The 17,477-nt window shown below is 41.5% G+C and overlaps 1 protein-coding gene across 1 annotated transcript; it reads left to right on the top strand.

The window, feature by feature from the left end:
• The first annotated feature begins 11,698 nt into the window (after positions 1 to 11,698).
• LOC108217003 (uncharacterized) lies at positions 11,699 to 12,355 on the top strand. The gene has a single exon (XM_017389854.1). It carries the CDS (start codon positions 11,699 to 11,701, stop codon positions 12,353 to 12,355), a length of 657 nt encoding a protein of 218 aa, XP_017245343.1.
• Positions 12,356 to 17,477: the final 5,122 nt, after the last annotated feature.

The following is a 17,477-nucleotide window of genomic DNA, read 5'->3' as shown; positions in this document are numbered from 1 at the left end:
CGACATCTCGACTAGCCTCCTCCAGGTGTGCGGTCGCTCGCCTATCTTGTGGGGGTTTCCCTCCGTCTCTGGCACCCTCTCTTCCGACGGTAGTCTGACCGCCTGACGCGAATAAGTTCCGCGGAACAATCACAGGCCTTCTATCATCACGATGGCCTGACTGACTCTCTTCTTCGAAGGGCTGCTTCCCGGAACGATGGGTTCCGGGAACAAGAGACTCAAGTTGAGCGACTCGCTCTCTAAGCGCTTGTTGTTCTCTCGCTTCGTTTCTCAAGTAGTGCAACTCCTTAAGTAACTCCTCGTTGCTCATAAAGACTGGCGGCGAGTTGGAGATGGGGCGTCTCATAACGACAGGCTCCCCGTCGGTTATGATGATCGCCCTATCCTGGGGAGTGTTCCCGACCGGTGTGTTGTCGACGGGTGTGTTATTGCCTATCCCCGATCTAGGATCGGGGGTTGGTTCCCGCCGGGCGTTGTCTCGCCGTGATTCGACATCTTTCTCCTTGATGGAAAATCTTGATCTCTCCCCTCCTTCTAGCGCCAATTTGTTAACGGAGAAAACTGGTAGGTTAACAAAGATGAGGTTCGCGGCGTGGATCAAGATTCTTGTTGGCGAGTATGTAGGAAGTGGTTGGTTGTTTGTTATGGAGGCGGCTGCAATTGTAAGCAAGGGTTCAAGATTGCTAACTGGAATAGCTCTCAAGAATGATCGATGCCTACAATTTGCCTACGTACCCCTATTTATAGGGGATCAAGCCGGCACGTAGTTCTTTCTCCTAAGAGACCCCTGTGGGTTGGGCCTCCCCTTCTAGAATCTTCCTTCTGAAAGGGGCCCAATACGATGAGGCCTAGCCCCAGGGGCTTACCCCAAATGCATGGGCGCTATCCTACTCCCCGACAGGGACAACCCGCCAGACTACAGAGATAGGACCCTCCAGGGTGTTTTCCTTTCTATCCTCTACCTCTCAAGGAGGACAACTCCCTAGACTACAAGGTAGGGCCTTCACAATATAACAATGAGATCTACTCTTGCTCAAGGGCGTCCCCTTAAACATAGAGTATCTCTCACCGCCCTTCGGAATTAGGATGAAATGAACTTTCCTCGGCAAGTGGGCGCGTCCAAAGATAGGGCGCGCCCTGTCTTTTGACAGGGTCACCTTGAGACTCAATCGATCTTGACTTTCCTGGCCCAAATAGACCTTCTTCTGTGGGCCCGGCCCATTTGGTTAATCTTCATAATTTTGCATATAACATTACGATTCAAAGAAACACCCAAAATAACATTATAATTTACTTAATTAATATACAGGAAAGAGAAAAAAACAAATATGAATAGCAATTTAAGAGGAATCATTCATATATAACCTATTTTTTTAATCATATTTTTAGGAACATGTTTATAGATTAAATTACACAATAAAATTTATAAAAATTGAATTAAAATTTAAATATTTAAAAATCAAACAAACCCGCGCGAAGCGCGCAAGCATACTTTTAAATACATTGTATTACAAAGGGTTTAATTCAAAAATAAATTGCGGTTGCACAGGTATAATGTGCTTTATTTCCTACTTTTAGGAATGGTCTACGGGATTATTTTAGGCTTTACGTCAGGACTGATTATATCTAGCACGTCAAACCACGAAATCGAGAAAAAAATAGGAAAAGGGTGCTCTTGCATTATGAGGCACCCAGCCAGGATCTTAACCGAAATAGAGTGAGGTGAGTGGGAAAATAATTAGCTTCATCACCATCATATTCTTTCATCACACAATTAATTCATAATAACACTACAGTAAAGAATACTGAACGGTGTCTGCTAGACTAACCGCTCATTTACTGTATCTATATGTATGTGTTTATATTCCTGATTTGCGACCTTTTGTTCTGTGTTTCTATCCTTGCTTTTATACTGCTTTCCCTCACGTGCCTTCCGTGTGCTACTGTCTTGGACTTCCTTTCGTGGGCTGTACATCTTGGTGGGCTGTCCTTCTATGGGCCAAGGCCCAACACATAGTAATGGAAGCGTCCATGGGTTTTTGGATATTCTTGGCTGTTTTGTAAGATGGAGTGTGAATGATAGTCCCTAAGTTGTTGCTCTGGGTATTATATAGTGTGTGAATATACGCTCTATGAGTAGATTGAAAACCTTTAGGCTGTGTTCACTTCATGAAATGGAATGGGGGGAGAATGGAATGAAAAATTATATAGAAGTTTTAAGAGGAAAGAAGAAAGTATGAGATAATGATGGCAAAATATGAATGTAGTTAATTTTTTTGTGAGAAAGATTGTGAAGAAACATGATGTTGAAATGGAATGAGCATTCCTTCCAAAACATGTGGGTTAGAGTTATAGTTAAAATAGTAAGGTTGGAATGATTGAAGGAATGAAAATTATATACATTTTCTTTGATCAACACCATTTTAGAGTACAAAATTCATTCCATTCTCCCTCCATTCCATTCACTCCAAGTGAACACAACCTTAGGCTGTGTTCACTTCAAGAAATGGAATGGGGGGAGAATGGAATGAAAAATTATATAGAAGTTTTAAGAAGAAAGAAAGTATGAGATAATGATGGCAAAATATGAATGTAGTTAATTTTTTTGTGAGAAAGATTGTGAAGAAACATGATGTTGAAATGGAATGAGCATTCCTTCCAAAACATGTGGGTTAGAGTTATAGTTAAAATAGTAAGGTTGGAATGATTGAAGGAATGAAAATTATATACATTTTCTTTGATCAACACCATTTTAGAGTACAAAATTCATTCCATTCTCCCTCCATTCCATTCACTCCAAGTGAACACAACCTTATTGTTGTGGCAAAATGCGATGTGTAGCTAACATTTAAAGCCTTTTCTATAATTGTTTAATAAGAATTTTAGGCATGCATGAGCGTGCCTATTTCGACGTATGTCATGAATATATAATTATACTCATCATTATAATCCAATGCAAGTTTAGCATGGTTTGAGCTGATTTCAGAATACCACCTTGTTCTGTTAATATCCATTTTAAGGATGCCAGCTCATAATATATGTTTTCCATTTTTTTTAAATATAAGTGTGAATGTGGTTCTATGATAGTTATAGGTGGGTCTTTAATTTGCGAGCTGAATTTTCGCTAATATTTTCGCGCCGTATATCAGAAGACAAATGTTCTCTATTGCAACTAAAAAGGCTGATGTTAAGTGTATCTCCCTTTAGTTGTTAAAATATAGAACTTGACGACGCTTTGGTGGAACTCTCTTTGAGGGTAGTTGAATGGGCTTACGTTTGGAGTAACGTTAACCACCGGTGTACGTTACCAGTTTAGAAGCTTTATTTAGGAGGGGGCGCAATTAAAGTGATTTCAAGAGTGTGATTACACTGCCGTTTGGTCTGAAAATAAATTTGGGTACTGACCAAATTCCGTCGCAGTTAGTGGAATCCGAAAAGTTTGTATTGCTAATGTGGGGGTGACGCAAAATTTTTCGGCCTTTGTTGATGATGTGGATTTATATAGAATCCGGTGAGTCTGAGTAAAATAAATATTTTGTTTTTCCCTTTTTAATATGCTGAATACATATCATGAAATAATTGCGAAGGATACCGGCCCAGAAGTGATTTGGTTTTTGACAACAGTGAAATATTATAATTTGGCTGGCTAATATTTTGCGAATTTCCACCTAAAGTCGGGTCCCTTTGGCACCGCTTAGCAGGGATTTTATTTTTCAACATATTGTTACGAGTGCCCAGCGTATTTATCAATATGCCAAGACTCCGTATTATGTAGAGTACTCGGAGCTCGTACGTATAAGATACGGTAAGAATCATTGGAGACATGTCCATTTGTAACGGAGGGTGCTTGTCACGTGTGTGGATGTTCTAAGCAATCATATATAAGTGTATCTATAGAAAGGAAATAGTGTGGTGTGCACAGTGTTTTGTACCAAAGTAGGTTTTTTCTGAGAGGTGTGTTTTTTGCTTGCTAACAATGAGTGATGAAAACAACAGGCTGGGCAGTATGCCTCTTGATATGGTTGTTGTTATAATGAAATCAGTTATGGACGATGGTTTCGTTAGTTTTTTCAATCTGTTTAAGGCCTGGGGACAGGCGAAGAAAGCCTCTGAGATTATTCATCTACTAGAGCACATTCCAGTGTGTGACATGTACCCTTTGCGCCTGGTAGGCAATGATGTTGACATGGAATGTTATGACCGCTTCTTTAGTATTGCCGAGGGTCTGCAGGTCGCTGATGCTGTTCTTTACCGACGGGCACATGATTTATTGATGGGTGTTGGCAATGTATACGTGCATCTCATGGAGTTGGATGTGCTTGCAGCACGCGGTCATTTCTTATCCATGGTCGCTGCTCCTGCATTCCGTATTCTGATTCAGAAAGAGTTGTCTATGGCGTCGATGATTCCTTGCTTTGTCAAACTCTACATGCAGGATAACTTCCGCAGCAAGTTTGTGTCGTCCGTCAACCATCTCCACAACATTAGAGATGTGGCTGTCGCTAGAGGCTGTGCGCTGGGAAGTAAGCCGCTCGCTTCGTGCCCTATCCATGACGTAGACCTGGATAGTCCCGTTAACTCTGCAGTTAACCGTGAGTGTGTTCTTTGTGATGTTGCATCAATATTTAACGCTTTCAGGAAGGCTTAGAGTAGTTACCTCAAGTTTGTGGTACTTGCGTTGATATAGTTTATTAGTCTGCAAGTATTTCCTGACCGCGTCCTAGATTATGTAAGATAAGATGACAGTAAATTATGGTTGGATAGGCCGTCGGTGCTATAGCTGGCTTTCTTACCATTTTAAGTTTGTTCCTGTTTTAAATCCAGTGTCTGTTTTATTTCAGAATCTTGGCCCATGAAAATTGCTAGGTAAAACAGCGGTGATAATTTAGGTTTAACCTGCGTAGCTGCCAAAAATTAATTTTAACTGAAATAGCACTCATGTATAAATTTGCCTGCTTCAACCGTATTTTCATTACCCTATTATCTCATTTTAATACGTCTGTAATCAAGCAGAGCCCCTTGTTTTCGTGTACATATTGTAAGTAGATGTAAGGAATGTCATTATTATTGACTTTTTTCCCCTCCTGAAATACCAAAAAAAGAAATTGCCGATGAAAGAATCATGAGAGTTAATATATCTGTAGCAAAAAGGATGAGAGAAATGTTCTAGAAATTTAACTGCAGTTAAGATGTAATTAGTGGCATAAACCCTCACCGCTTCCAGTGATTGCCGGTCCGGTATAGGATTATACCAAGGGACTGTACCGTACTCTGTATGATGTAAATAATTGAATTTTAGTCTCTAATAACACTGTGTTGAAGTTGAAATGTGAATCCAAGTGAATAATATTATTATGACTGAAATCAACTTTTGGTTACTTCCCCCCTCAAAAGCAGATAAATCCTTGTCACATCAGCAGCCAGCCAGAAATAAAGAAATGGATCTTGTAACACATCAGCAGCCAACCAAAAATGAAGAAATGGATCTTGTAATTGAGGGTTTAGCGAAACATTTAATGAAGTTTAAAGCCCGTTGGTTCTATTATGATCAAGTGTTTCTATTTCAATTAAGCATTAGAGCACAAGCACGTTGATCTTATCACATGAATAAAATCAATGTGTTCAGTGATTCTGGGATGTCAAAAAGTGCAAAATACACCGTATATGCTTACCAAATAAGGAAGCAAATGAAACAATTAATTAAAAGTTGATATGATTCATTAGTACCTGAGGCAATTTAGTGGCAATAGTAGCTTTCGGAGAGTGACCAACCAAGTAGCATTTGTGGACGGCTGATTGACTCGATTGTTTAACAACAACATATCCCAGAGCACTGTATAAAAGGAATATTGTTTGACATGAAAAGGAAACCACATGAAACATGATCACAGAAGAGCTGATGCATCATGTTCCTCATATCTTACAATGGTGTTATATAAAAGAACTCCCAAAACTTAAACCAAGACATCAGCTCAACACTTTATGTGCAATCAGGGACCTCTATGTAAGGCACACAGTAAACCTACAGAGCTATCCTAAGCCTGTAGTGGAATTGTAAAATTTTCAGAAGAAATAATTTAAACCTATGTGAAGTATTTTTACTATCAAGCCTAAAACTCAAAGCTGAAACATATCATGAACTTAAAAAATAATTAATAGTGTCATGTGTTACCACTTTGATTGATTCCGAGCAACAATATGAATGGCCAGCTTAGTCCATCCAAACTTCAACCACTCATTCACTTTGCCGTCATGATGGAACAATACAATTGTAAAATTGACTGGAAGAAAATGAATCAAAAGATTTAAGTCAAAATATGCCATGCAGCTGCAAGGAAGATAAATCAAACCAAAACTGCCAATTATGTATTTGTGCTTGTAATGAAATTATAGGGGAGTAGCCTTTCCATTTTGCCATGAAAACGGGCCTTTGCACAGGTAACAGTCGGCTCTGACGTTCCCAGATAAACTGACCTTTCTTTTTTGCACCATATATTTTAAGCAGGTCTCTGTTTTTTCTATCAAAAGGTATGGTAGAGTAGACTTTACAATTGTATGGTCCCTTTTGAAACATTTTGAGGTATATCTATTGGTTCATTTTAGGCCCCAATTTGAACATGGATTATTAAATTATTCAGTACTACCATTATTAGTATTATTATTATTTGTCGTTCTTTAATTTTTTACGGCATATATTTGTCGTGAATTTATCGGTGTGATACGTTGTTGTAGTGGTTCTTTCCATTGAACATTTTTTTTACAGACATATCTGGCTCATAATTTTGCTGACGGTTGGTCAATCGTCCCTGGTTCCGTTCTCAGTCCTCATACAAGAATTCTTTTTGTTATAGTCGTGGGGGAAGTTTAAAGTTTTTGTTAGAGCATTCTATTTTTTAATTGTTTCTTTCAATCGGACTATTCGGGCTGGAGTTGTTTTGTTGTCGTGGCAGAAGAACATTATTCAATAAAGAAGTCATATTTTGTAATTTTTTGTTACGGTATTAATTACTTCTTCTGTTTGTTTTAATAGAGGTTTTTTGATTATCCGCCTCAAATGTTTTCTGAGGCCATATATATGCGACGAAATGTTGGGATGATAGAATTATGAAAATCACTTTATCCTGCCATTTTTTGCCGCATGTAAAGATATTAGAAATAGCAACCTTAGTCCAAGTTTTAGCATTCAAACCACACTCGCGGGGTATACACAGAAATACTATTAGAAGTGTTGTAATTTGGAGGGAGGAAACCGAATTTTTTGACCATGATGTTATGCAGGGGCGAAAAAGCAACCGCATAATAAGAACGCGAAACTGTCTCTAGAACATATTTTAAGATCTATATACAGTGGATGCAATGACATTGTAGACTGTTAAATTCTATTCTAGTAAACCTAGTAATGACTTGATAATTGGGTGCCGCCGTTTCAGTCCGCATAACTTGTTCCTTTGCTACATGAACGTGTTAGGTGCCTGTGTCAGACCTTGTGCCTGTGCCGGTGCGGCCCCGTACCCGGGATTTATTCGTGGCAGGAGCCCTGCATTTTGAGCTAAGCCATGGGCCTGATTGGGTACCTAGGAAGTGTTCACAACGGTTGTTTGTAAAGCGCACATATATATGAGTGTGTGCCTCGTGTGAAAATGCCCTTTTGATTGACTTGGGGGCAATTAACTATAAGGAATTTAACCTACCTCCGATGCCAAACAATTTTTCCAGTCTGCCCTCAATGTCTCTGCGACATCCTTAATCTGCACCACAATGTAGTTTTGTAGGCTTGATAGAAGTTTGTCAGTATTCACCCTTATCTTGAACTGAAATGTTTTTCCTAACAGTGCCATAAGCTCTTCTGGTATGGAATCATCACCGGGCTCCTTTCTGTTGAGTATCTTTTTAGCAGAGGTATCAAGGAATGGTTCCACGACCGGATTGAGTAAACGGAGTTTAAGTGACCCACTTGTGTCTTGAACATCAACAACTATCCTAAACCTTTGAAGCACAGTAAATTTCAGGATTTAGCATGTATTAAAATGAAGGAGTGCATGTTGTTAATTGTAATACAATATTGAGCTAATGCGTACAGTGTAAGTGGGTGATCAAATGTCTGAGCACAACAGTTGCAGTGATATTTTTCAGACGCTGCCAAGGTAACATCTCCAAGGCATGCCTTACAGGAGTTATAATACCAGCCTCCCTCATTGTCCAGCCATACTATTGTCCCCGTCACGGCGATAAGCTCTCCCTGCCAATATTATTTTGGTAGTTTACATTTGCCTTTCAATTTTGATTAGAGGACGACAAGTTACTATGTGACTGCGGTCTGCAAACCCACAGTTATGTGCCTATACCATAATAGGATTGTGTTATGTATTTAGACAAGTTGTAGGTTTAAGTTGAAATACCTGCAGGCTTCCACCTGTGGCCACCTTCTGGAATTGCTCAATGGAAACCTGTTTCTGTAAGAGACGATTATCCGGAGCTAGCTGGTGGGCTAATTTTTGCGCGTTTGTCATCGAGCCTATGAGAGACATGAAGCGGTCGCGTACGGAGGACACATGTTGTATTGCCGGGTCTACATAGACCTTGGAAGCATTAGTAGTAGTGAAAGTAATCCCACTTGTGGACCATAAATATTTAGGATATGAGAAGCAATGTGTTGTGCATGCGCAATTTTTTAAGCATTTCGTTGATTCAATGTATGTGTTAGTGCACAGACCTTCATCTTTGTTCACAATCACAGAGGACACGACGATGACATGGGTGGGTCCGCAGTTAGAGTGGAGTTTCAGATTAGAGACGCCAGGGACGGTGGTTGGAACAATGACTCTGGTTTTGACGGAGCTGTATCAAAGTTTTCAAAGACCTTAGGCAAGGATTGTATTACTGTGTAATCGTTAATGAAAACTGTTAAGGATTAGTGACAGGCATTTGGTTAGGATGGCTTACAAATTGGTCAAGATGGTTAAAACCCTTTTGTCATTAGACTCGGAGCTTTCTTCCCCCTCGACACCTCCAAGATAACAACCAACAACATCTGCAAGTTGTTTATTGTTAGGGCAATTGTGCTATCAAATCTTAGTATGTGTATATTGTGTGTGTTGAAGGCAGGATTGTAACTGTAACCTGATAGCAAGGTATTGTCGTCAGCCCGACCGCGCAGAGTGGTTTCATTGACAAACTGAAAGGCATACCTCGGTATCTGGATTACATTATCCCCTAGAATGTCGATGGTAGTATTTTCAAGAAACAAAAGCATAACTGTGGATGGCACTGGCTTGAAGAGACCAGTATTGTTAGTGACCAAGAGATTTGTGATTGCACACAGATTTCCCTCAATTAAGCTGCAATCAAATTTGCTTCGGGATAAAGGCATGTCGCGTCGTCCTCTACATGATTGCAAGAAACATTGTGACAACAAATTTTTATCGGATGAAATCCCTACATAGCAGTAGTCAATGGAATTAGGAAGCTAAAAACTCACCTGTTCGTCCATTAAAAGCATTTCCAAACTTGTGACTGCATTCTCCGTTTCTACTATTTTCCACAGGCTACAGATACGGGCCTTGATTTCCCACTGGGTAGTTTCATTTGTCATATCGGCCAGGTAAGAGGGAGCCATCGTTGAAAAAGACAAAAGAGAAGCCGTTATACGAAGTTCGAAGCACAATGATTAGATAATAGTAGCCTGAGCTATTCTTGCTTAATTGAAGTGAAATTGTCAGACGAGTATAAGAGCATGCTAATTACATAAGAGCAGGAAAAGCAAATTTTTGCATAAACAAAAAGGCTGTAGGTGATGGTTTTTTATGGGTGCATGTTTTCTGATATAAGTAATGCAAGGAAATTTGAAAGCTTCAGTTACGAAGGCACGACACTGTTAGGCCTTGGCCCATAGAAGGACAGTCCACCAAGATGTACAGCCCACGAAAGGAAGTCCAAGACAGTAGCACACGGAAGGCACGTGAGGGAAAGCAGTATAAAAGCAAGGATAGAAACACAGAACAAAAGGTCCCAAATCAGGAATATAAACACATACACATAGATACAGTAAATGAGCGGTTAGTCCAGCATTTGGCGCTAGAAGGAGGGGAGAATCTGCCATGGCGGAGGAGGTAAATGAGTCAAGTCGAGTTCCAAAAACGCGCGAGGTGTTCGTGAACGAAGAGAGGAAAACTAGAGCACATAAGTTTGGACCCAGAAAATTGTTTGAAAATGAGGGTGGATGCGAATCTCGTGGTGGTCCGGTGCATTCGGATCCAACCGGAGGACGTGGCAAACGGTACCGTCGTGCACGTACTTTGGTGGAGACACCGCAGGGCAAAAGGGTGTTGTCCAGTGACGCGAGGTTGCATTTGGAAAAGCTTAAAGCTAAGAGGCAGGCGATTGAAAACAGAGAACAATTGAACCGTGAGGCGATCAAGAATGAACTGGATGCTCTTGACCGCGAACGGAAGTAGATTGAGTTCCAGGCGAGGCAGCGATTTGAAACTGAAAATTGGGAGGAGGAGCTTATGAAAAAGAAAGATGAGAATGTCGCCTCATCCGAGTATCAAACGGAAGATTATGACTATGACTACGAACCCTCCACAAAGAGCACAGCATACAGTGAACGCTCTAAGAGGGAGGATTCGGGAGGCTCACATAATTCACGAAGACGTAAAAGAAAGGAGGCGGAAGAACTAAAAGAGGATGGTTCAAGTAAAAAAGAGTCTGCTGAAATGGTGAAGCTGAGAGCCGAGATGGCGGCCCTCAGAGAGCTGGTGAAGTCTCAGACTGGTGGAGTAGAGGCTGCGGCCATTAGTCCCTTGTCAGAGGATATCGAGAATGCAAAAGTAGATATGAACTTAAAGATACCCTCGATAGAGCTATTTGATGGAACCACTGATCCATTAGACTTCCTTAACATGTTTGATGGACGGATGAGTTTCTTTAGACATGAAGAAATTGCAAGATGCCGCTTCTTTTGCACATGCCTCAAAGGCACAGCGCTGGAATGGTTCAACAACTTGCCCCCACGCTCCATAGATTCATGGCAAGCACTGAAGACAAAATTTAGAACACGGTTCTCCAGCAATAGGAAAGGAGGAAAGATCACGGCGTCATTAATGACAATACGTCAAAGGTCCACAGAGAGTTTGACGGATTTCTTGGGAAGATTCCGAGCGGAAGTAGCAGTTATCCCTAATCTCATAGATGAACTTGCAATCAACTATTTGGCGGTAGGAGTAGATAATGCCCGTCATGGTCCCATATTAGAAGAGTTCTTTGAAAAAAATCCAAAAACCTTGCAGGCGGCTATAGAAATAGTCGAGCATAGGTTGAATTTAAAGGAGGCAGTGGGGAGTATACAAGCTACTTCACCACCTACAAGAAGATGGTAAAGGGCGCCACTTCTGTCAAACAAATGGGAACTTAAGAGTACTGAAGCAAAACAGGGTCAGGGAAATGAGAGCGTGGAGGCTAATAGCTCCCACGGCTCACTAGCACAGGCCAATGCCTCATAACCACAATCGAGGTCATGGCCTCCTCGGCCACCAAGAGAGGAAAGAAAATTTTCTAAATTAAACGTGGAGCCCTCTGCAATACTACCACTTCTAAGAAATGAACCAGACTTTAGAGCCCCAAGGCCGTTGAACCCGAACCGACCTCCAAGCTCAAGATATTGTGAATAACATGAGGACACGGGGCATTTAACTGATAGATGTTTCCAGTTGCGACATTAATTGAGGACAAGATTCAAAAGGGTCAATTAACACAATTTCTGGCAAACAATGGCGGTTCAACATGTGCTGACAAGGAAAGGGTGATTGACGTTATTTCTGGTGGGATTCACTTAGAGGATGAGTTCAATAAGGGGAATTCAGTGTATCGCTTGGATAGTAAGAGGCCCAGACGCAATCCGTCACCGGTGATTTCTTTCTCGGACGCAGATTATGCGGATGGAGTGGTGCCAGGGCATGTGGATGCATTAGTAATCACCACTAAGATAGGAACCAATGTGGTAAAAAAGATCCTTATTGATAATGGTAGCTCTGTGGATATTTTGTATCAGAATGCTTACGCAAGGATGGACCTCGGAGACCGTAAAATGACTATAGCTAAAGGATCTCCACTCTACGGTTTCACAGGGAATGAGGTACGGGTCATTGGTGTAATTGACCTTCCAGTGTTATTTGGGTCACCACCCCACCAAGTCTGGCAGATGACGAAATTCCATGTGATCAACGCATCATGCAGTTACAATGCTATCTTAGGACGGACGACCCTTTCAGCTTTACGGGCCGTCACGTCAATCCCTCATCTAAAGATGAAATTTCCAACCGAATATGGAGTAGGGGAGGTTAAGGGAGATCAGTAGTCATCTAAGCAGTGTTACTACTACAATGTGGTTCCTAAAAGAAAATCACGAGGATCATAGGAAACAGTAGTAAACCAGGTGGGTGTTGAGCCGATGCCAGAGGCACCGGCCCAAGATAGAAAAACAGTTTGTGAGCCGATCGGAGAAACAGAGGAAGTGGTGATCAATCCAAAGAACTCAGAGCACAAGGTAAAGATTGGGAGGAACCTGCTAGAAGAAATCAAGAAGGATCTAGTGTTAATCCTGCAGGAGTTTGCGGATTTATTTGCATGGAGTGCACAAGACATGCCGGGGATTCCAAAGTCAGTGGCACTTCACAGACTCAACATTAAAGAGGGTGTGAAGCCTGTGAAGCAAAAGAAACGCGTGTTTTCATCAGAAAAACAACAAACCATTGATGCAGAATTGGACAAGCTGTTGGCAGCAGGTTTTATTCGAGAGGTCCAGTATCCCAAGTGGATTTCCAATATACTTTTGGTTAAAAAGAGCAACGGTAAATGGAGAATGTGCACCGATTATACGGACCTCAACAGAGCATGCCCTAAAGATTTCTACCCGTTACCAAATATCGATCAATTTATCGATTCTACAGCGGGTAACGAGTTGCTTACTTTCATGGATGCCTTCGCGGGTTATAATCAGATTAAGATGGCTCCGGAAGATCAGGATGACACGGCATTCATTACTCACAGGGGGGTCTTTGCATATACCGTTGTGTCGTTTGGGCTATTGAATGCAGGTGCCACTTTTTAGCACACAATGGATAATATATTCGCCCCACAGATAGGGCGAAACATGCAAATTTACGTAGATGATATGATTGTTAAGTCAAAACTTGCAAGCAGCCACACATCTGATCTTCGGGAAACATTTGGTCGTTTAAGGGAGAACTTTGTCCGTTTGAATCCTGCTAAGTGCTCTTTTGGGTTAAAAGGAGGCAAGTTCTTGGGATTCCTGTTGAGCCAAAGAGGCATTGAAGCAGATCCGGGGCAGATTTCGGCCATTCAGTCAATGCCTACTCCTCGATCTTTGAGGGCTTTGCAGGTACTAATGGGGTGCATAGCGGCTCTCAGACGTTTCATACCCCAATCTGCCAAGAAGAGTCTTCCATTGTATGAGGCCTTAAAACAAGCAGCGAAGTCTAGTTCTTTTGAATGGAATGAGGCCTGAAGCTAGCTTCACAGAGATAAAGAACTTCCTCACCAGTCCACCAATACTAGTCAAAGCAGAGCCCTGTGAACCTCTGAAAGTTTATTTGTCAGCATCAGATAGTACCATAGCAGCGGTACTTGTGAAGGAGGTGGGAACTGAGCAAAAGGCGGTTTACTATATTAGTCATTTGCTAAAAGACGCTGAATTGAGGTACACAAGGATTGAGAAGGTAATATTCGCTTTGGTGATTGCTAGGAGGAAGTTGAGGCAATACTTCCAAGGGAGGCAGATCCTAGTAATGACAAATCAGCCGTTACGAAGGATTCTACATCGACCAGACATGACTAGCCGATTAGTAGCGTGGACAATCGAATTAAGCCAATTCAACATCGATTACCTGCCTCGAAGCTCCACCAGGTCACAGGCCTTGGCGGATTTCACAGCTGAATGCAATTTCGGCCAAGTAGTTGAAGATGTCACAACCTCACCAGGGGAAAAGCATGTGTGGACCTTGTTTACAGACGGGTCTTCAACAGTTACATCAGGAGGTGCAGGGATAATACTGACCAGCCCGGAGGGGTTTAAGGTCCAGCAAGCTATCAAGTTCAAATTCTGCGCCACCAATAATGAGGCAGAATACGAGGCTTTGTTGGAAGGCATCAACTTAGCCCAACACCTAGAGGTTCACCACATCAACATATTTAGTGACTCTCAGCTAGTGGTAAAGCAAATTATGGGGGAGTTCAAAACAATAAATGACAGAATGTCGGCATACAAGGATGCAGCTTTAAAAATTTTAGAAGCATTCGATTCTTGGACTTTGGACAATATAGGTCGATCTGTGAACCATTGGGCTGACGCTTTATCTAAGCTCGCCACGTCAAGTTACTCAAAGGTCACAGATCCAGTTTACATTAAGGAGCTAGACCAGCCATCTATTAAGGAGGAAAAAAATATGCATTATAGAGGCATTTGAGGACTGGAGAACCCCGATACAGCAGTACATACAAGGCACCCTAGAAGAAACGGACAAGAATAAGGCGCGAAAAATTGCTTTCAAAGCTAGCAACTATTGTCTCATCGGGGATCAACTATATCGGAGGAGTCTATTGGAGCCGTTACTAAAATGTGTTGGTGAAGAGGAAGCAAAAATAGCAATGACTGAAATTCATTCTGGGATTTGCGGAGAACATCTGGCAGGAAAAAACATGGCCTTAAAAATGATGCGACATGGAATATTTTGGCCAACCATGAGAAAGGATTGTGAAGAATATGCTAAGAAGTGTGAACCATGTCAACTGTTTGGGGCAGTGAACCATCGACCCTCGGTGGCGTTTAGTCCATCTTTGACCCCGTGCCCATTCTATATGTGGAGGATGGACTTGGTGGGTCCATTACCCAAAAGTTCGGGCCAGAAGCCATTCATTATTGTTGCAGTCGATTATTATACTAAATGGGCGGAAGCCAAAGCCTTAGCTAGGATCCGGGAGAAAGAGTTCATTCAGTTCTTTATGGAGTTTGTTGTATTCAGGTTTGGGGTGCCTCGGGTGGTTGTTACAGATAATGGGTCTCAGTTCGTAGGTAAAGAGTTTGAGGACGCGTTGAGCCAATTAAAGATCAAACACCTCAAAGCCTCGGTAGCATATCCGCACGCCAATGGGCAAGTTGAAATAACCAACAAAACAATCCTTCAAGGGTTAAAGAAGAGGTTCCTGGAATGGGTAGCAATTGGGTGGATGAGCTGCCCAATGTTCTTTGGGGTTATCGAACTACACCAAAAACAGCAACGGGGGAAACATCATTTAGGATGGCGTAGAGGCGGTATTGCCGGATGAGATAAGTATGGGATCACCAAGGGTGGAGATGTTTACACCCGAGTCATCAGAAGAGGGCTTACGCCTCAACATAGATTTAGTAGAAGAATTAAGGGATTCCACGCGATACAAGGTGGATAAGTATCAACAAAAAGTAGCTACTTATTACAATTCCAAAGTGAAGATGAGGCAGTTTCAGGTGAATGAATTGGTACTGAGAGAAGCAAGCGCTTCAATGCCTGCCAATACTAGCAAGATGTCTGCCCCTTGGGAGGGGCCTTACAAAGTTGTTCAAATTGTAAGGCCGGGTACATATCACCTAGCTAACCTCAATGGGTCACCGGTTCCCAACACTTGGAACGCGGTGCACCTCAAGAAGTACTTTCAGTAAGCCCAAAATGCAGAAGTGAGAAATTAGTTTTTAAGAAAAGCAGTAAGATATTATGTTGGAGAATAGCCTACAAGTCTTTTGACTCATCCAGAATATATTGTAATTCAAGCTTAAAATATTTTGACTCAACCATGGCGGTTTAGCCAATTTACTACCAAAAGAGTTTGGGACAACGAATCTCATCTTATTAAGTATCTACCAGCGTTTCATATTTACTCTACTACGACACATACGTTAAAATCTTTGTTATCTATTGCAATTTGTTAAGACGATCAAAAGGAAGCTACAAGATGAACCATTTATAAACCTGAAAATGGAAAGCGGGAGCTAAGGAATCTAGTTTAATTACTCTCTACCATCAAGGAACAAAGAAGATCTCACAGAAGTTTACACTGTCAATACATCTTTAAAAAAAAAAAAAAAATTCCGCCAATTTCATTTATAAAGAAAAGGGAGCATAGCAACAATTTCATTAACAGAGATAATCAGAGACACGCTTCACTGGTTCAACACCAGTCTTTTAATTACGCACAAAATTTATTACATGACACAAAATTCTTTTATGATAGCTACTTCTGTTCTTTCAAATTACGACAAAAGTTATTACGTTTGACAGTTTTCAAATACTCTTATTCCGATATAGCAGATTCATTTATAGACAAAAGATACGATCATAGATACTGGCATACAAAATAAAAACAAGTGAAAGACTCAGAAAATACATTCACATAATTCGGTCCACAAGACTGACCAGAACAAACACCAAAAGAGTTAAGCAGCAACAACATCCCACAAGGTCCGAAACAGAAAGGCAGAATAAAAAGTCTTCAAATCCTTAATACATTATAAAAGGGGCATTCCCCAGTAAAATAAGCAAGGTAAAGAAATCAAGCACGGGAGGGAGGGGGTCGAGTCGAAGAACCAGCTTTGTCACGAAGACGGGCAAGATCTTCACAGTGCCTCTGGAAGGTGTGTTCGGTCATATCATAACCGGCCTTGGTAGCCCGATCGCGGCAAAGAGAAAATCCATCCTCTAGAGCCTTCACGACTTCAGAATTACTCTTGTCAAGCGCCTCACGAGCATCCGAAAGCTCTCCCTCCAAGTTCTTCTTTTCCTCCAACAAATCCACAAGGGCGGTGGCATGATCGGTCTTCATCTTAGCAATGGTAGCATTCAAACCAGACTCTATGGATTGATAAGAAACAATTAGTGCATTCAAAGATTTTTTATCAGTCGACAAGTCTTTCACCTGCTTCTTAATAGCCTCAACTTCATCCAGAAGCTCACGCTCTCTACGCTTCATTTCAACAACCTGATTATCAACAAGAGACTTTTGTTCTTTAAGCACACCAATTTCGCTCTGTAAACGGTCCTTCGCACTCTCATCAGCACAGGGAGGAGTCAAAGACAGCAGAACTCCAAAGTCAGCAACAAGCTGAAGAGAAATACACCAAAACAAGGTCAAGGGATAAAACATAAAGCGCATATTAAAACACGAAAGGTAGCGAACATAGTAGCAAACGTTTTTTACATACTTGGTCAAGATGACCCTTAGCAGTAGCCATAGCCTGGGGAAAAGACCCGGTCACAGGAGCTTTAGGAGGCCGGGTTGTGTCAACAGCTTTAGAGCTGGAATGGCCCTTGGATTTTTTGTGATGCGAGTGGGAAGAGCCATCAGTGTTCTTGCATTGGCGCTTACGCTCCTTCTTCGTAGAAAGAGCAACAACCTCATTCTTGGGGGGGTCAACAGAAGAATCAGGCTCC

Source organism: Daucus carota, chromosome 4 (assembly GCF_001625215.2).
Source record: "Daucus carota subsp. sativus chromosome 4, DH1 v3.0, whole genome shotgun sequence".
In the NCBI taxonomy this organism is placed as follows: Eukaryota; Viridiplantae; Streptophyta; class Magnoliopsida; order Apiales; family Apiaceae; genus Daucus; species Daucus carota.
Note: the sequence above shows the minus strand (reverse complement) of the source record. Positions and strands in the feature narration are given on the sequence as shown.